At 41.0% G+C, this 21,166-nt stretch overlaps 1 protein-coding gene across 5 annotated transcripts in view; it reads right to left on the bottom strand.

Moving 5' to 3' along the window:
- Positions 1-1,061: 1,061 nt before the first annotated feature.
- LOC109924438 (ETS-related transcription factor Elf-1) overlaps positions 1,062-21,166 on the bottom strand; it is a 279,416-nt gene continuing 259,311 nt past the window's right edge. For all 5 annotated transcript variants that reach the window (XM_048598458.1, XM_048598454.1, XM_048598456.1 and 2 more), the window contains 6 exons: positions 15,994-16,101; positions 11,207-11,383; positions 10,050-10,133; positions 7,171-7,363; positions 4,948-5,475; positions 1,062-2,268 (listed from right to left, as the gene is read on the bottom strand). In XM_048598458.1, coding sequence (XP_048454415.1) covers positions 1,677-2,268; positions 4,948-5,475; positions 7,171-7,363; positions 10,050-10,133; positions 11,207-11,383; positions 15,994-16,101 — 1,682 coding nt within the window. In that variant the 3' untranslated portion in view covers positions 1,062-1,676. The remainder of the gene's footprint in view (positions 2,269-4,947; positions 5,476-7,170; positions 7,364-10,049; positions 10,134-11,206; positions 11,384-15,993; positions 16,102-21,166) is intronic.

Here is a 21,166-nt window from a genome sequence, read left to right as displayed (position 1 = left end):
AAATCCTTCTCTGCAATACCGAGAGGGAGCAGCATTATCATCAGTGTTGTCATTCAAATGATATGCCATAATGTGCTGAGCTATCTTCTTGGTGAAATTCAAAAGAACCCATAACACAAAGTGAAGAACAACAGGCTTTTCTTCTGTGTTCTAACTAATATTGAGCTCTTAAATATCCACAAAACAGATTACTTGTCATTATCAGTTTGCTATTTTGTAAGTAGTTGCTGTGTTTTATATATGAAAGGCATTTGGCTGTGAATTAGCTTATCCTAAGGACACAAACATGTAAATGCATGACTTTCTTTTTTTAAAATGCAATGTTGATCCTGCAGTTATCAAAAAAAAAATAAGGATTAGATCTTGGGGACTTTGTTAATCTGTCTGGTTTAGCAGTACACAAGCCACATCCTTTTACAAAGAACCTGCATTTGATTTTATCACGGCTTTACAGAATTGTGAAACGAAAAGAAATATTTAGACAGCAAAGGATCTCATTTGGAGTACAAAGTAATGGCAATCGTGTTCCATTATAACAACCAAGTCTGTAATTGCTAACAATTAATTAGTTAGTACACCTTTGAATAGGATATGGAATTCAATGAAAAAAGGACCCTGATTTGGCATAAATCAATCACACACAAACTGAAATTATAAACACATTAATATATAGCAACTAAAATGGTTTATTTTTGTTTTTACTTTTGAACTTTGAGCCAGTGGAAATGTCAGTGGTTTTTATCAACTCGAAAACTATATAAAATGTACCTCAATTTGTTTTTTAAAAAGCTGGCAGAGTTTTCAAATATTGTTTCAACCTCAAAAATAGAACACGATATACATTATTTACAAAAGCAAAGAAATAAAATGTTTTCTAATATTTACACAGTTGAGCTGAAGGTTTCTGCTACAAAAAGAAAAAGCCCTTTAACAATGAAGAAGGAATAAAAGCTTCTCTAAGTCAATACTATTTCCTTCAATCACCCATTAGACTCCCAGTGAAAATTGCACACGTACAACAAAGGATGAAGAATGAAGATCACAACGAAACAACTTGAGTCTTCTGGTACTTCAGTTTTCATTTTAAATTCATCAGGTTAACAAAAAATGATTTTGATTTCTTTTAAAATTAAGCAAAAATGAAGCTTACTCATCAGTATCAAGGTATGTAACAGCGCTAGCTTTTAAGTTTAATTGAAGCTCTTTTGAGCCTTATCAATAGACCCCATATTTACAATGCAATAAAATTCAACACAAATATTTCCAGTGCGAACAAGATGGAACTTCCCATACAAAGGCCATGCTGTGGCAATGCAGAATGGCTACAGACATACAGTTAAAGTTTGGCAGGATCAAATTATAGTCTAGATGCAGGGTAGTGTGCTTGATAAGTGTAAGAAATTCAGTTTTTACCACTCCAAACTTCTCAAATAACAAATTCATACAAACAAACAACCAAAAGAGTGAATGGTTGTCCCAAGGTAATGTTTCATCCACTGTCACCTCCTCCAGTTTAGTAGCACCTTTTACCTGCAAACCCTTTATTTACAACATTAAACTAAACATGTTTTGAGTTGAATCAAGTCCACCAATCTGAAATTACATTTCTCTAGATCTAGTTTCTAAAAGAAAAACAAAAGGTGGAAAGGAGGATGAGGAAGGGAAGCCCAACAAAGTCACTGTGTGTCCACCACTCTGTTCTCGCCTGCTCTAAATACCATGTGGCTAGGAAGCACACCTGCATTTGTGAGCACTATTACATGGGACTGCTGGGTCTCATGCTCGCCTTGCTGGGTGGTTCCTTCCTGGCTCTCCTGCCTGGTTGAAGCTGGTTTCGCCTCTGGTGCTTTGATGACAGATGCAATGACTGTGCCTTGTGGCTGGCTCACAACCTGCTGACTGGCAGCAAAGGTCACGACTGGAGTGGCAGCGCTTAGTGTGCCAGATGACGATATAGCTGGTGTTCCATTATTTGGTACTTGTGGACTGGTTGGAAGAACTTGCTGATCACTGGTACCACACAGAGCTAGAGATGTCGGCGTAACTATCTTCGCAGAGACTGAACTGCCTTGCAAAGCAACGTTTTCTTTCAGCACAGTGACCGGGTGAGAAGATGGAACTGTTTGGAAAACAAACTTGGGCGAGGACATTGCTAAATCAGTGCTTGTGATCACAGTTGTTAGGGGGACAGTTTGTAACGTGACTGTACCAACTCGCTGAGTTCCTGGCGACACAACCACTGGAACCTGTGATGACAGCTTTATTGTTCTGGGGAAAGAACAAAGTTAACAGATCAGGGTGATATTCACAGTATCTTATGAATATTTTTCTCATTTTGGACCATTTAAAGTAGCTCATCAAAAAGATATTATCCTCCTTCTCATTTATTTGTTATCATTTGTGGGAATGTGTGTGTGCAACAAATGCTGCATGACTATTCTGCTGTCATTTTCCTGAAAACTACTGCACACAAAACATCTTATAGCATCAGACTTCTCAATGGCTGAAGTCAGCACTTGATGTGCTATTCAATTTAATGATACAGAAACATTTTTTTAGAAATACACTATATATTGAGACTTTTCTCTTGCTTCTCCCTGGTTTCCAAATGACTACTTTTTTCAAACACTTCTAACCTGAACATTTTTTGACTTGCTGTGCATAGCTTAGTATTTGAATAGAATGATGACGGGAGCCTAGTGTTGACCAGAGACCATTAACACCAGCCCCTCTTGACAGTGTGTTTAAGTGCTATAAATTCTGGAGCGGGGGGGCAGTGGAATTTAGTACCATTTGGGTATCTATATTCTTTAAAAACAAACACATAAAACAAGATAACTATATTGCATCAAACAACTTTTTTGTGTAGTTCCGTTTCCCCTGAACACGTGGTACAGAGTGTGAAACAACTTGCATAATCACCTTCGATAACCTGATCACTTCATTTGCTGAATGAATTATTTGTCTGCAAGAAAGATCAAAAATCGAAGATATAGCTTAACCTCTGGTGGCCTAATCCCAGCTAGTGTACAGATAGGGCACAATGATTAGCCTTTGCTGCATCTAGGTTTTTGCTTGATGTTGTCTGATTGTTCATAACTGATATAGGTTACTTTGTGGATTCTTCTGGCCTAGTTCCAGAAAACTCATTCCAATGAAGCATCATGTGGAAGGACAGTGAAAATACTCTCTCCCTTACCTGCTTCAGTCCAAACCAATCTCATGGAGGTATTTTATTTTGATGATTAGCTCATGTCTGCACATTTCAATAACCATCCACCTTTCCTAAAGACTCAGATATTAGTGAGAAACTCCGGCTCAGCTTTGTACAATTGGGATACACAGTCAATTCACAATAACCCTGGCCAGAAAGCTCAAGCACATGCTGGCAATAAATACCCAGGAATTTGCAATTATGTGGGGACACTGCTAACTTTAGTAACAATTGTGGTATCAAATTCATACGTGTTTTCTGAGGCCACACTATCAAGACAGTGGCACATTGGGTTATATGTAAAAGTATGAAAACCACCACTGTCACTAGTAAAGGTCTACATTTCTGGATCCATTAAAGGGTAACGTTGGCTCATAGTCAGTACACTGAAGTAGAATTTTAGAGCAAATTGCTGCAGATGTTTGAATCTGTACTGAAAACAGAAAATGTTAGAAATCACAGCGGGTCAGGCAGTATCCATGGAAAGAGAGCAAGCTAATGTTTCAAATCTAGATGAGGCTTCATCAAAGCTGATGATTTGATCATAAAAGAGACAAATTATGTTCGGATGACATTCAAAAGAATCTAGTAAAACCTAGGTGACCAGTTCTCTTTTTAAGAGCAATTCATTGCAATGGCGTATTCTTTTTGGAATTCTGGTTTCATGAGTTCAATTTAGTCCAGAAATCATTTTAAGAATCATATAATCCCTACAGTGTGGAAACAGGCCATTTGGCCCAACGAGTGCACACTAATCTGCCAAACAGCATCCCACCCTAACTCACTCCCCCTACCCTATCCCTGCATTTCCCGTGGCTAATCTGCAAATCCCTGAACACTATGGACAATTTAGCATGGCCAATCCACCTAACTTACAAATGTATGGACTATGGGAGGAAACCAGAGTACCCAGAGGAAACCCACACAGACAGTCGCCTGAGGCTGGAATTGAACCCGAGTTCCTGGCGCTGTGAGGCAACAGTGCTAACCACTAAGCCATTGCACTGCTCCTATTAATCTTTGAGAGTTTGAAGTGATAGATAACAACATCAATATATGGACAGAGCAGGCCATTCGTCCCCTCAAACTTGAACTCCAACTGGCTGAGCGTCTACAGAATTTTGGGGGAGGTGTTCCAAATTTCATTCAACTTTGTGTTAAACTTTGTAACTTTTCAAAATGAATAACAGTGTACTTAAGATGTTGAAAAACTGAAATAAAAGTAGGGAACATTGGAAGTGGTCAGGTCAGGCAGTTTGTATGGAGTTTCAGGTCAATGTCTACACTTCCGAACGGAGAAATGTGAGATGTAACGTGGGATGGGGCAAAGGGAAGCTCTGCGAAAGGTGGGGGAAGGCAGGAGAACTAAAATGACAGAAGTGTCAAGTCTTACAGTGCAAAGGGGTGATAAGGAAAGAAAAGAAATAAAAGATGTACTTCAAGCATTGTGCAGCTGTCTGACAAATTAAAAAAGGAAGAGAAAAACTGTAACGTGCAAAGAAAAAGAAACAAAAATGTGAGGAATGAATCTGTGATCTGAAAGTGAACTCAGCATTACATTTTCATTCTCATTTCATTCTTTCTTGAATATCGGTTTCTAATTTGTAGATTCTGCCTCTTGGTTCAGGATTTGCCCCCACCAGACAATCTTGTGATTTCTTTATTATTTCATCTAGCCGTTGACCCTTTGTTCTCTATAGGAACGCTGTCTTAAAGCAATGGTTTGTCTTTACCTCACTGATGGAGCAGCTGATGCATTCATCGGCGCGGAGACAGGTACGTTTCTGGTGATGACCTTTTGGCCTTCATGCCGAGGTGATGCTGACTGTACAACCTGTACGGTCTTTAGGATGCTGGTTGGCTGCACCTTTTGAGTGGGGGGAGCACCCTTCACCATTTCCGTTGGCAGTAGGTGCGCTGACCGCTGCACAGTCTCCTCTACTGTTGCCTTCACAGGCGTGACCACAGGAGTGGGCTGCAGTAAAGCTTTCTGGATGCCTGACGTCACACACGAAGTAACCCTGGGTTGCTGGGTTTGGACACTACTCATGACGACCGAGGACAAGACCGTTGGAGATGAACAGGCTGCCGAAGCTGACGGAACCATACAGGCTGCAAGATTAGGGGGGTTCTCCTGGCTGTTGGGAGTGAAGCTGGGATCGTCATCATCAATGTTCACTAGGTTCTTGGGCATCTCTTTGAACTGGTAGACTAACCGTTGTCCCTCCACCTTGGCAAGGATTCCCCTTTGGTAATAATACCTGTAAAGAAAGCATAGAAGTAGTCAAATTTGGAAATATATACAAATGTATCACACTAAAGATGACACTAAAACATGGCAGAATTTCTAGGGCTTCTAAGTTGAACAATAAAAGGTAGAAACTGAGCATGATAGGGGCTGTTTCTGTGCTGTATGACCTTTCAGCGCAACTCGTGCATGCCAACCAGGCTTCCCAAACTAAACTAGTCCCACTTGCTTGCATTTGGCCTATTTCCCTCTAAATCTTTCATACTCAAGTACCTGTCCAAATGTCTTTTAAATGTTGTAACTGAACCTGCACCTACCACTTCCTCTGGCAGTTCATTCCACATACAACCATCCTCTGGCTCTCAACTTTTTACCTTGAGCAGTTACTCCTTATCTACTCTGTCCAGTTTTCTCATGATTTTAACACCTCTACAGATTGTGCTTGTATCTGTTTCGCGAGCTTGATGTTTCCTGAACAGGTCACCAGCCTCTTGTCGCCATGGTGTGCTGCCAATTTGCTAAATTACTTTACCAAACTCACAAGCCAAAGGATTAACCCTGGTTCGATGATATCAAGAGGCAGTACCAGGCACATAGAAAAAGGCCATATGACTCATCAAGTCTGCGCCGACCCTCTGAAGAGCATCCCACCCCTATCCCTATTCCCGTAACTGTGCATAACCCACCTAGCCTACATGCCCCCAGGTACCACACGGCAGTTTAGCATGGCCAATTCATTTAACCTGCACATCTTTGTACTGTGGCAGGAAACCAGAGCATCCAGAGGAAAATCCACACAGACACAGGGGGAACGTGCAAACTCCACACAGGTAGTCACCCGAGGCTGGAGTCGAACCCTGGTCTCCAGTGATGGGAGGTAGCAGTGCTAACTACTGAGCCACTGTGCCACCCCGATGAAAAATAAAGAAGCACCTTGCTACGTCGACAAGCTTAGCAAACCTACATCCAATGGACGAGGTCAAAGTTCTGCCATGCACAATTCTGAATGGTGGTGGACTAATTACACAAATGTCTCTATCTATAACAATTGTGGAACCCACAAAGTTGGTGCACAAGGTAAGGTGAAGCAACTGCCATCACCTCCAGTTGGAAGAACCAAGTCGATGATGCATCTCAGCCTCCTCTCAAGGTTTCCACCATTATCAGAGGCAATTTTCAGCCAATTTGAGTCACTACACTCGAGATTAAGAAATAGTTGAGCATATTAAACACAGCTACATTCCAGCTCTTTTCATGGAACAAATGTGCTGCAAAGAACTTGGAGAACCAGGTTTTCCACTTTCTGTTGGGGCTCAGAACAGGAAGTCCTGAGGAGGAACAGGCCATTTGGTCCATCCTGTGAAAAGCTAGGTCTTGTGCTTCTTCCTGAGTTTTAGGAGGGACAAAACTTTTTCTTAAATGCTTCATGATTTCTCCAATTTTCTCTTCCAATCTTAGTTTTAAAACTCAGCATGGCAGCTGTTTTCCTGAATTAATATGGCTACATTATGCCCAAAGTGGGCTTTAAAGACCATTTCTCAAAGTTTCAGAATACTGCTACTTGTGAATTTTGCACAAATTCAGGAAAAACATAAAAATCTAAAATAGTTATTGGTTACATCTCTCCTACATCTACTAGTAATGGACGAGACCCCTCACTGATACGTGCTGGTCTATGATACCCTATCGGTACATCAAAATAACTTACCTGAGAGCTCTACCCATAGTCTCGTAGTTCATGTCTGGCTTATTTTTGTGTTTTCCCCAAAGTCTGGACACAGCTTTTGAGTCAACCAGCTTGAAGATGCCCTTTTCTCTCTGAGTCCATTTGATGTAGCGAGGACATGTACTCTTGTCCTGAAGCAAAGCCAGCAAGAATTCCCAGAGGTAGATTGTGTTTCCTGCATTTTTATAATAATGTGGTTAGAGGTTGAGTTTGAAGGTGAACGTGTATTTAATGAATGACAATTAAGTGCAGCAAATGTGGCAACCATTTTATACAAAAGATCAAACCATAAAAGGAAGACTGAGCAGTTGTTTAATGAAAGGATTAAAAAGGCTTGCACTCTTCACAATCTCATGATTTGTGCACAGCAAACTCCAAACCAAGCAATAATGTAATAACCAGATAATCTTCATCTACACCGGTCAACACACTGAGGAGAACTGTTTTCTTCTTTGAATAGCATGTTCTACATCCTTCTCAGAGGAAGTCAGGGCATCAGATTAATGTCTTATCTGAGAAGAAGTATCTTCGACATTGAGGCATATTCTGAGTATGCACAGGTGGGTCAGTCTATATTGTGTGCCCTAGATTGACGCTGGTCTCTGTCTTCCTGACTGAGACAGGAAAGTGCTACCACTGGGTCAAGACAGACATATTAAAGCTAATGATATCGACAGAGGGACAAATGCTGGTAGACGAGGACAGATTTCTCTGCAGTGGAAACTATGACATCATTTATAACATTGCCCAGAGATAGGGCATCAATTTGAAAGATGATACCTGTGGCAATGCAACATTCCTCCCTCCCCAACTCACACATATAAAGTACCGGACTGAACAAACAATCCTTCAGTTTCCCATGAAATATTATTTTTGAGGATCAAAAACATTTTTGGAGTACATATGAGGAACTGAAGCCGCAACCACACTGTAGGCCTTTGTAAAAGGAACACTTAAAATGTTCACTGGTGGAGGGTTAACAGGAATGACAGCAACTGCGTATTTACGTTACCCAAGGGCAATATTACTGCTTCCATCAAATCCTCAAAACCTTCTGCAGTACCTTTTTGAGCCTCCATATTGTTATGTCTTCCATAGAATCCCTACAGTGTGAAAACAGGCCCTTCAGCCCAACTAGTCCACACCAACCCTGGGAACATCCCACCCAGACCCATTCCCCAAACCCATCTAATCTGCACATCCCTGAACATTATGGGGCAATTTAGCATGGCCAATCCACCTAGCCTGCAAATCTTTGGACTGTGGGAGGAAACCGGAGCACCTGGGGGAAACCCACGCAGACACGGGGAGAACGTGCAAACTCCACACAGACAGCTGCCCGAGGGTGGAATCGAACCCGGGCCCCTGGCGCTGTGAGGCAGCAGTGCTAACCACTGAGCCACCGTGCCACCCTCTGAAGTCCAGAGGGATATAAAGGAAAAAACAAGTCATGAGAAATGAGAATGATGCATATTCTTAGCTCTATCTGTACTGGAAGAAACTTACTTCAGTACTGTCCTTTCAAGACTCAAGTTAAATTCTTTGTTGCAGGCCCAGATGAGCCACCATTTTTGAACAATTGGATGTGCTCCTCTGTCACTGGTGGCTCAACATCAGAACCCATTATGTTCCACATATTCTTTTCGACACCGAAAATGAGCAACTATTTTAACAACCTCACTTTTTGTAAAGGTCCCTCTCTACAGGATTCCAGTATAGTGAATCCATTTGTACAAGAAATTATCATTGAATATCGTAGAATCTCTACAGTGTGGAAACAGGCCCTTCGGCCCAACAAGCCTATACCAACCCTCAGAGCATCCCATCCAGACCCATCCCCCTATAACCCACCTAATCTACATATCCCTGAACACTGTGGGTAATTTAGCCTGACCAATCCACCTAGCCTGCACATCTTTGGACTGTGGGAGGAAATCGGAGCACCCGGAGGAAACTCACGCAGACATGGGGCAAACTCCACACAGACAGATGCCCGAGGGTGGAATCAAACCTGGGTCTCTGGCGCTGTGAGGCAACAGTGCTAACCACTGAGCCACCGTGTTGCCCCAAATTAGTCGTTTAGACTTCATGAGGAGCAGGTAGGTCAAACTAAGCATAAAAAAGGGGTTGAAACACAGCACAATCTTCCTTAAAATGAATTCCTCTCGGGTCAGCTTTGGTACTGCACCCAAGTGTTTGAGGAGCAGAGAGCATACTAACCTAACAGGGAATTGGTCGAAAAGATGAAGTAGAGCTAATTTACAAGAAGCAAATCTTGAAACCATGATTGCTGCTTTGGCATGGAAGTGTGTTAACCATAAGAGTCACCTTTTTTCTCATTTCAATGCTTAGCCAAAAAAAACACTGAAGTGAGAAAATGAAAAAGTCCACTCAGGTATTACAAAATAAAGCAATGTAAAGGATTCTACTTAAGAATAGGTGAGTTGTTATTGTTTCAGGGTTGGCAGCTGTGCAATATGTTTGGTGTCTTTACCACATACATCTATAACTATCACTGTGCGCAAAAATGCAAGATGTGGTGAGATTTTATCAATTGAAATAATGTGAAATAAGAGTACAGCATTTCAATGCTAGAATTAATGTTTAAAGTTTATGTTCGGTGCTGACGGCTTTTAAAAGGCATGAATTAAAACATTGGATGGGCACCCGGAAGTTTCCTTTTGGATCTTCACCTTTGCTCAAGAGTTTATGTGAGGAATGCATGTAAATCTACACAACATCAATAAAACTAGGATCCAGTTTCAATGGTGCTCCATCAAGAGGCTACTTAATTTTTTTTACCTTCAACTGGAATCTTTAAAAACATAGACTCTATGTTTCTGAATACTATAATGGATTACCTTTGCCATCTTTGTTCTTTCGTTTTGCAGGGAAGTCTGGATTTGTAACCGGTGAGACTGGACGTAAAGCTTTGGGTTTTCGTCCTGGAATCAAAGTATTTGAGGTTTCAATTAATTTTACATGTGAACAGAAATAAATTAGGAACAAGAGCAATGCCACTGCTGCAAGTAAAATTTTAAGGGGTGAACAAAATTGCTCCAAAAGCACTTTCCACACGCGCAAAAGAAAAATCATACATCACTCTGATAATCTAATGTAGCCCCTTCAAATTGCCCTGGATTTGTACAGAACCAAACACAACACAGTAACAACCAAAAGAACTGCGGATGCTGTAAATCAGAAACAAAAACAGAAATTGCTGCAAAAAACTCAGCAGGTCTGGCAGTATCTGTGGAGAGAAGTTCGAGTTAGGGTCACTTGACCTGAAACGCTTTCTCAAAACACAGCACAGTCCTGATTTCCACTGAACAACTGACACATGCCATCTCTCATTTAAAAATAAATACATCCCACGTGTTGAAATTGGCTTGCTCACTGCAATGATGTGTTAATCGTAAGTACCATTCTAAACATTTCCCCAGGGCTGGAGTGATTACGTCCAAGCAATTGAAATAGTTGTTGATTAAACTCCAAGTTCAAAATGGATCAATATTTTATACTTCCATGATGATTTCAGAAAATTCCCTATTGCACCAACTCAAAAGCAAGAAGACTCCATTGTGACGATTTATCACTGGGGATCTGAGTTCAAATCCCACCATGGTGGATGGTGGAATTTGACTTCAATACAAAAATAATCTGGAATCAAGAATCTAACGACGACCATGAAATTATTGCCAATGATCAGAAAATCACATCTGGTTCTCTAGTGAAACTAAAGTCCTCACCTGGTCTGGCCTATATGTGACTCCAGGCTCACAGCAATGTGATTGACTCACAACTACTCTCCAGGCAATTAGGGATGGGTAATAAATGCTGGTCTAGCCAATGACGCCCACATCCCACGAAGAAATTTAAAAGAAAATTCTCATTTTACACTTATACTAAGTGGCAGTACAATAATCTGTTCTGTGAATGGCCACTAACTGACCAATGCGACCCATTTGAAAATGCATGTAGAAGGTGACCTCCTCCTTGTTCTGTGCCAAAGACTGACCTTTCCTTTTTTTGGTTTGCTCCAATGATTCACTGACCACTTCCTGATGGGCAGCTTCCTGCATCAGGATAATCTCTTGTGCATTCTCCACCACTTCAGGAACTCCATCAGCCCGTACGGAGATGTGCGTGATGGGAGCTGTGTCCACTCCACTTGTTGAAGGCATGAACACATGAGCTGAGAAAGGAGAGACGGGGAAAAAAAAAAAATCAGTGGATCCAGTTACCACAGCAAGACTTGAACAACAATGAGAATTTGTTATGGTGGGTACTGGTCAGTTGTTATTGGATTATTATTTGACAATTGCTCCAAAAGCAAGCTATGAAGGAAATCAATAATACTGTCAAACTAACCTGTTGTTTAAAATGCATAAGTCACTCTGCAGCTGGCATGTGACTAGAAGATACCAGTAATTTGTGCCATTTTAACTCAGACAGATGCACAAAGCTCATTGCATCCATATTTAGTTCCCCTCTCCAATAACGGGTGCCCTCCAATGGTTAAAGTGACAGAGGTTAGCTTCAGTCACTGAACAGCCATAATTCCACACATTTTGTTTACCAAATAACCAGACCCAAAGATTACTTCAAAATACAGAAACTCAGAATTGTTACAAGAATCATGACTACTTCATTGGAATCGGGCATTTGGGAAGACTTAAGATGTGAATGGAAAACAGGAGGTAACATTAGTGAGGACAAAACATGTCAAGAATTCCAAGAGTGTGTTCCAATTAATAACTTAATTAAAAAAAATTCAAACTATCAATAGTTGAAAGGATGACAATCAAGGTTTAACATTTCATTACATTTAACTTAAAAAATTATTAAAGAGACTACTGACTACATAATATCTTTTAGACAACTTTACTTTAAAACACAGGACACTAAAGCTGTGATAACAAGGTGTAGAGCTGGATGAACACAGCAGGCCAAGCAGCATCAGAGGAGCAGGAAGGCTGACGTTTTGGGTCTAGACCCTTCCCCGAAACGTCAGCTTTCCTGCTCGGCCTGCTGTGTTCATCCAGCTCTACACCTTGTTATCTCAGATTCTCCAGCATCGGCAGTTCCTACTATCTCTGTCATACTAAAGCTGTGTTTTTGTTTTGGCACAACTGAGAAAAAAACACTTCACGGCTGTAGCTCACAACATCTTTTAAGTGGAATCCTGACTTACTAGCCCAATGAAACAACTGGATGAAGTATCATTAAGGGAACATTCAGGAGAGAATGATTACAATATTGTTTCTTTTAGATTAGCTGTCGGAAAAGGCCAAGGAGTGATCCAGAGTAAGAATAATTAATTGGGAGAAACCCAATTTCAGCTGGGCTCTGGCTCAGAGGGGAACTAAAAAAAGAAATAAGAGCAGCAAAGACAGAGACAATAGAAGGGAAGATTGATAGCAAACATAAAAAGGAAATCCTAGAGTCTTCCACAGGTATAGAAATAATAAAAAATATAGTTAAAAAGAGGAGGAGGATCAAACAAGAGGTAGAAGCATGGGTGAAGTAATAGGTAACTACTTGGTATTTCTGTATACAAGAAATACTGGAAATCACAGCAGGTCAGGCAGCATCTGTGGGGAGAGAGCAAGCTAATGTTTCGATGAAGGGTCATCCAGACTTGAAACATTAGCTTGCTGTCTCACCTGCTGTGACTTCCAGCATTTGTTATTTTCAGTACAGATTCCAGCATTTGTAGTAATTTGCTCCTATATTAATTTCTCACTGGCTTCAATATCACTTTGTTTGGTAAGAGAAATACCCAGATTCTGGATGGGTTAAAAATTGAAGAAGAGGTATTAGAAAGACTAGGGCCTTGAGGTGAAGGCCAGTGTAGCCTGGAGGCTAGGTGCCAGTGTGGACTGGTTTGGAAGGACAATTGTTCTGAACTTCTTGTTTCTCTATTTTCTAATTTATTCCCTTGATCTGTAATGCTGGGCCTTTTATTTCTTTATTTTTCTAGTTGTTTTTCCTAAGAACTTGTACTGAAGAATATGTACCTAAGTATCTTGTACCCAAGATGGCGCCGTTAGTGGCGACTTATAAATTTTTCACTGTACTCAAATGAGTACGTGTGACAATAAAGTTGATTCAATTCAATGTAAAAGTTGATAGATCACCACGACAGGATCAGATTGGGCTCAGAAAAGAATGCAAGGATAAGCTCAGCACATATAAACCTGTCAGTCAGTTTACCATCAATGGGTGGGAATATTTTAGGAACAATTGTCTGGACAAAAATTAACAGCCACTTGGACACAGGTAGATTAAATTAAGAAAAACAACATTAGATTGTTGAAATCAAGTGGCGTTTAAATACTTTGAGTTTTTTGATAATGTTCCAGACAGGGTTATTGAGGGTGATACATGCAATATGGGACAAATGGGCAACCAAGGGGTGCTTTATAGAGTGCCACAGAGCTGCAAAATTAAACCCAGTGGAATAAGAGTCGCAGCATTGCTACAAAGTTAGTTGAGTGACGGGAAACAGTGTAGTAATCGGGACTAAACTGAATGTTGTGTCTTCAAAATCCACAGCCTCAGAACTGGGCCATTGCTGGACAAGAGAATACATTGAACCAAGAGAGATCACATGCCTAAGAAACAGCACAGGCTTGTTGCCTGTGCTATCCCATAACAAAATCGAACACACGGCCTGTCCGACATTCCTGAAGAGATTGAGGTCTCGTTGGTAAAAACGGACTGTTTCAGAATACCAACACCTCTTGGTATTCTCAGAGTGATGGAGGGGGAAGGAATCTAACTAGCATGCTAAACTACGTAATCTTTGTTTATAACCAGCAGTAAACCCTGGTAAAAGCACCTAATCCAACAGTAACAAGTAGTTACTAAGTGCTGACTTTTGGGATGAGACAGGGCAGTGGGACAACCTTAAACTGGGAATACCTTCAGTACTCTACTATAGCAGGTGGTGAGCCACAGAGATTGCTAGACTGGAGAGTGTGCCAGACAGGGAGTTTGCCTAGGGTTCAGTTTTAGGACCTCTACTTATATTGATCTAAATTATTCACTAGACCTGGGTGTACAGAGTACAATTTTAAAACTTATATATAACAAAAAATCCGAGATGTATTGTGAACTGTGAGGAGAGTTCAAGAGGGCACAAGCCAATTGATGGAATGTGTGGATTCATAGCAGATGAAGTTGAATTCAGAGAATTGTGTGCTGATGCATCTTGGTAGGAAAAATTAGAAAGGACAATTTAAAATAAATGGGTAAAATTCTAAAGGAAACAGGAGGATCTGCAGATATATGTTCACAAATCACTGAATGGGGGAGGGCAGGTTGAAAGTGCTGTTAGTGCCTTCTAGATCCTGAGCTTTATAAATAGAGGAGCAGAGTGAGTACAAAAGCAAATTAGTCACGTGAACCTTTAAAATACACTAGACAGCTTCAAGTGGATTATAATGCCCACTTCTGGGCACCACACTTTAGGAAGGATTTGAAGGCTATAAAGAGAGTTCGTAAAAGATTTATGAAAATGATTTCAAGGAGAAGGCTTCAGTTACACAGATACTTTGGAGACAATGAGGTTGTTTGTCATGGTGAAGGAGAAAGTTGAGAGGAGATATTCAAACTCACGTGGAGACTAGGAAGAGTAGCTAGAAAATACTCCCAGTTGCAGAACAGACAAGACCCTGAAGGCATTGATTTCAAGTGATTGGTTTAAAAAAAAATCAGAGGAGACAGGAGGAAAAACCTTTTTAACAGGCAAACTTTTTAAACCACCTTTTTACATGATTCTATAACCTGTATGGTCATGTGGGGTTGGCCAGTGATGACTTGAATATTGATGATTGCAGCAAGTGAAGTTCATAACATCGAGATGGTGTCTCTGCAGGTCTGGATGTTGCATGGGGGTCTATCTATGGTCTTCGGTGCAACCTACCATATGGAAGCAGTGCACCAACTTTGTCATTCTGCCAGGGGCTTTCTCATCCAGAAAACAATCCAGATGTCTACCTTGGTGAACAAAGCATCAGCCACTGTGCAGCGGTGCACTGCAATGTCCCCAGGTGCAGCAGGAAGGAATTTCAGGATGGAAAACCTCAGAGCAGCAGCAGAGGTCCTCTGCAAACCAGGAGGCAGATTGCAGGAAATGCTACCAATGCTGTTCCTGTTGAACTCTGGCCCAAAAAGGCACAACTCTCAAGCCATTTGCAGATGGACATGTCTGTAACAGAACTGAGAGAATAATCACAGATGCAGTACATTAGAGCGCGGTGAAGGAACCTGATTTGTTGCATCTCCTAAAATAACCAGGCTCCCAAATGAATGAATGACAATTATTCTTTTTAACAGGTTGATTGAGGGGGTGATAAGGACAGCAGGAGGTTGTGATGGGGAAACGGTGAGTGCAATAGGAACTATCCAGATTTTGCCATCAAACACTGAGAAGACTGTCACATTTACACACTTCCTGGGCCACTAATTGGAAAAGGAACATAATAAAAACCATACAATAAAAACTGAGGTTACCATGCTAAGACAGGTGGAAGGTAGATAAATTCTTGAAGAGTCAGGGAATCGAGGGTCATGAGGAAAGGGTAGGAAGGTGGACGATAGGAATGTTGGATCAGACTCAAAGGGCAGAACGGTGTATTCCTTTTCCTATTTCTTATTGTCTTATGGAACATATCAAACCACTGTTATGGCACCAAGCATTGGTAATCCGTATGCAACTGATTCCAAGTTGTAATGTATTCTGTAATTAAACAGTTAATATTTTATACAATTATAAAGGAGCTTTGAACTAGTACTCACTTATCCTTTTCTCTTCAAAGGCAGGGCCAGGTGAGTCCATATTAAGCAGTGCCTCAGCAGCCTCAATTGTTTCCATTGTTTCATCGCCATTTTGACAGGAAGCCTCCACTGCAACACCAGAAACACAGATAATTAATGGTGACACGTCCAAGAATGATAAAATTATGAAACAATAATTACACTGTGGCTGAGAAAGGGAAATGAAATCCCTGCCCTCAACTCATCCCAGCTCCTTCTTCATGCCACACGTTCCTGCCCCTTTCTGACTCTAGCTTAAGGTGACACTAAGAGGCTAGTCCATTTAGCTACACACTCTCAAAAGACTGTTCAAAACCACATTTAGTGACCTGGCCTTCTATCTCATCACCGATCACTGCTTAACAGACGTGTACTGAAGCAAAACAAACTTAAATAGAACATCCAAAGTAGACCATAGTAACTGATATGATCACAGAGGTACTACGCTAAAACTTAAGTTGCAAGTACATCTTGAAAAAAAAATCAACAGTTTAACCACAGAATCCTCCACATTTTTCACCTAAGTATTACAAAACATTTTCCCCCTTCAAGGTGCTACATTAACATCAGTTTTGTGGGTAAGTTTAATAGTTATAACTTACTAATGCTGCTGATTGGCATCAGAATGACGAACACAGATTAAACAGGTCCCAACATGTGCGCACAAGAAGGAGAAAATAAAAGGGAAAAGCGGGCAAGAAGGATGCAGAAGATCACAGAAGAGGGAGAACAGGGAGCTACATTGGCACACACAGTATAGGCATGATGACCGCTATCAAGTGAGCACACAAGGAGAGGAATACAAGGAGGAAGAAAGATAGTACTCTGCATACATTCAAAATATGCAGAATGGGGGAATGAATGAATGGAAGTCAGTATAAGGCGGGGGGGTGGGGAGAAGGAGAATCAAACCTTTTGACTTAACCCTGGACACAGAGTGTCTCGAAGACAGCCACATGTTTCAATGTCATAGATCCTAAAGATCTACAACACAGAAAAAGGTCTTTCAGCCCATCATGTTCACGCAAGTCTAAAGCCAGCACTGCTGCCTCCAGGGACCAGGGTTCGATTTCACCCTCAGGCGACTGTCTACGTGGAGTTTGCACACTGTCCCTGTGTCAGTGTGGGTTTCCTCCCGCAGTCCAAAAGATGCACAGGCTAGGCGGATTGGCAGTGCTAGATTGCCTGTAGTGTCCAGGGACATGCAGGCTAGGTGGGTTAGCTATGGGAAATGGAGGTTACAAGGATAGAATAGTCGGGTGGGATGCTGTTCAGATGGTTGGGGTAGACCTGATGGGCCGAAGTGCCTGCTTTCACACTGTAGGGATTCTATGAACAATTCTGATTTAATTTCCTGGCACTTGGCATCCCAAGTGCCCACATAAATACTTTTAAAATATTATGAAGGTTGCTGCCTCTATCACCCCTTACGGGCAGTGAGTTCCAGATTCCCACCACCCACGGAGTGAAAATGTTTTCCTTTATACCTTCTCTAAGCCTTCTGCACTCCCCTCTGTCATTGATCCCTCCAACAAGGGGATAAGCTTCTTCCTGCCTACCCTATCTCTGCCACTCATTCACCATCCAATGAGAGGGGATAGCACTTCAAAAACACTAGTCTGGTGGCAAATCAGAAGCCCATCCAGTCTCCATGATGCCCTTATAGTCAACAGGAAAAAAATTGGTAGCCATCAACATTGGGTATCAGTTTTGTGATGAAAGATGTATAATTCCAATAATAGTATCATTTTTGGAAGTTAGATTTCAAAATAAATGCAGGTGGTGTTGGTTACTTCTGCAAAAGGTTTACTTCAAAAAAAAAATCAGAGAATCCTTCCAGAACAGTGATTTAAATAAATATTTTAATCGGAGAGCAGGTCACTGTGAATGCCCGTGATCTTAATAGAAAGATATTTATACTGTTGAGTTTACAAAAAGATGGACTAAATACGTAAGACCATTAGTTTTCTTATCCTAGATTCTTCTGAACTGAAGAGTAAGATTGTTTTTAAATTCAGTTCAGAAGATAATGCTGAGTTTAGAAACAAGTTTATTTCCCTTCCAGGAAGAGGACTGAGGGCAGTTCAAGGAATAAATCTCAGCACAAGTCTGAGCCAGCACTGTTTCTTTAGAAATCTGCAGGTTATTAAAACCGAGAAGTTTGAGGCTCTCAGATATGAGAGAATTTCACACCAGCAGATTTACAAAGGATTCATCAAATTGTCTCAATTTCCACTGCATGGAAACTATCAGGAGTCAGTTAAACCAAACCCTAAAGAGTTGAGATGTGGCTCCAAGTCCTCTGGCCTCATGTCTCTGTAACAGATACTGTTGAGATAAGGATTTTTACTGTGGTTCAAAGTCATTTTAACTGTCTGCAATATTTAGATAACCTGTTTTTTAAAACATTTTGCGCAGTAATTTTTTATTCTGTTAAAGAAAATCTGCAGCCTTTTTTGAAAATCTCTCAGTGACTAATTGCTACATTAACTAACTAAACAACAAAAGCCAGATTTCATTCCAGCATCTGACTAGTCCAGCAATACCATCAGCTAGAATCTCACTTTCTCTCACACACATACACACACACACACATTAATGACTAAAAGCAAGATTCCTGAAACACTAAATGCAAAGGAATACAAAAGGAAAAGTCAAACAAAGATATCAGAGCAATCAAAGCAAAATTTCTGCGAAATCAAAGCAGAAAGGTCAGAATATTGGTGATAGTATGGCAAATAAATCAGCAAGAATAACTAGGGAGATATAGAAATGACTGGGCTGACACATGTGGGACCAAAGACAGCAGCAAACTGAAGAGAAGCAAACATGCTTGGAAAGGGACTGAATTGGTGAGACATTGACCATGTATCTTCACAGCTGTCATCTCCCTGTGGAAATCTCTCAGACAGTATTATCACCAGGAAAGTTCTGCCTCGAAAAATACCAATTTTCTGCCTATTACTTGAACAGCTGATGATTTTAAAAAAAAAGCATACGTATCAATGTCCACATCAGACCTAAAAACTCTGTTCAAGAAACCACTGCTCACAATTTTGAAAACAGGGATTGGTGTCCAATGGGGAGCAGAGTTGCATTAAAGCCAGCAAGGAGGTGGAGGTGTAACTGTGCAGGGTCTGCAGCATTTCTAACTCTTACACAAAGGTCTCTATGACCTGCACAAGAGTAAAATTAAAAACCATGCTAGTATTTATGGGACGCTTCTGGACTTCCCAAAACGCTTTCCAGCCAGTTCATTATTTTGAAGCAAGGTTAATGTTGTATTGTAGGAAGTGTGGAGAGAAGTCCAACAAACCACAGTACATCACAACCACACATTACTTGTGACATTATTTAGTGGGTCCTTGAAGGAATAAATACTGTTTAGGGCATAAAGAAAAACTCCTCAGCTACTCCTCAAAACATGTGCCATGAGATCTTTTACATACACCAGTGTGAATCTGAAAGATAAATCTCAGCATTCCCCTTCAGTATTTCGCTGGAGGGTCAGAGTCAGAGGTAGGTACTTTCCACTAAGACACAACTGATACCTTCAAATAGTAAAGCGATCAGTTTGCAGTTAACCTACTTTAAAACCAGAGGAGTACAATATCTCATAACTTTTAGATCCTTCAATTGTTTTAAAAAAGTCAAAACAAGTCTTGCAACATCTGAACAACGGATGAAAGTTGCATGTAAACCTTTTTCACAGCTGCAGTTAACTCCCATTCCTTCCCTATCTTTCAGCTTTACTTGCGACATTCTCTGTCACCATGTCCTCTCACCCCTCCCCTTAGCCCCGTGGGACTGTCTTTTCATGTCTGGCAGTTAGACACATCACTTCGTTCACACCTGTTAACCCAGTCATTTACTGGGTTTTTTAAAATGACTTGAATTAGGCATTTTGAATTTATAGAACATGAGTACATGCAGTGCTCAAATTGAGCAGTAAATAGTAATTGCCATTATTAGGATATGCAAAACCCATGACTTGTTACCAAAAATCCAGCACGAGCTTTCCAGGTCTTTAAAATCCTCCCAGCAATCACCATCTGGGTGAATTTGGTGCCACATCTGTTACTACAGATGCTCCTTGCTGGTTTGTTATTTAATAATAAACATCATCAAGAGGAAGGTACAACTGCCAGCTTCATAACTAGACAAAGCAACGTGATAATATTCCAAAATTTTCCCCACTGTTGTCAACAGAATTTAGGCTGACAAGCCAGAGAGAAGAGAGACAGAGAACGGAGGGGGTCAATACACTTTGATACTTTCCAGACTTGGCTCCTGGCACAGAATAATGGTAGATTACAGCAATGATCCTCCTGATTTCCCAGTCAGTCTGTCAGTCATATTACAGAACTGGAACATAAAAAGCATTAAACACCTCTAATCAGTCTCTATGTTCCATGCTCCTGCCAAGTGCCAGCCAAGGTTCAGAACATTTACTTTCCACAAATACCTATTTAATACTAAGGTCAAGTAGGAATGATGGGAGAAATCAGGAGATAAAAGGAACAAAATCATAAAATCCCTACAGAGTGGAAGCAGCCCTTTTGGCCCATCCAGTCCACACTGACCCTCCAAAGACCATCCCGCCCAGACCCATCCCCCACCCCATCCCTGTAAGCCTGCATTTCCCATGGCTAATCCACCTATCCTACATATTCCTGGACACTACGGGTAATTTAGCATGGACAACCCAACTAACCTGCACATCTTTGGGCTGTGGGAGGAAACCAGAGCACCCGGAGAAAACCCGTGCAGACATGGGGAGAATGTGCAAACTCCACACAGACAGACAGCTGTCCAGGGGTGGAATTGAACCCGGGACCTTAATGCTGTGAAGCAGTAGTGCAAACTACTGAGTCATCATGCTGCCCCACTGCAAGCATGGTACAGCAAAACCTGAAAACAAATTCCTTAAGCACAAGTACGTCTCACTCAGATATTACCACTTTTATTTTGAACAGACCTGACAAGACAGCAGAATGCCTCTTCAATTCAGAAATGTAGCTACCTGTTGTAGATATTGCTGAACAACTGCACCTTTCAACTCCACATAGTAAACAGAATCGTCCAAATGCTAGCCTTGGTACATATCAGGGTAGTACACACCAGGGTAGCTCAGTGAGGTTTGATAATATGTACA

Source organism: Rhincodon typus, chromosome 6 (assembly GCF_021869965.1).
Source record: "Rhincodon typus isolate 14 chromosome 6, sRhiTyp1.1, whole genome shotgun sequence".
NCBI classification, from domain to species: Eukaryota; Metazoa; Chordata; class Chondrichthyes; order Orectolobiformes; family Rhincodontidae; genus Rhincodon; species Rhincodon typus.
The sequence above is the reverse complement of the archived record's forward strand: the minus strand, read 5'-3'. Positions and strand labels throughout refer to the sequence as shown.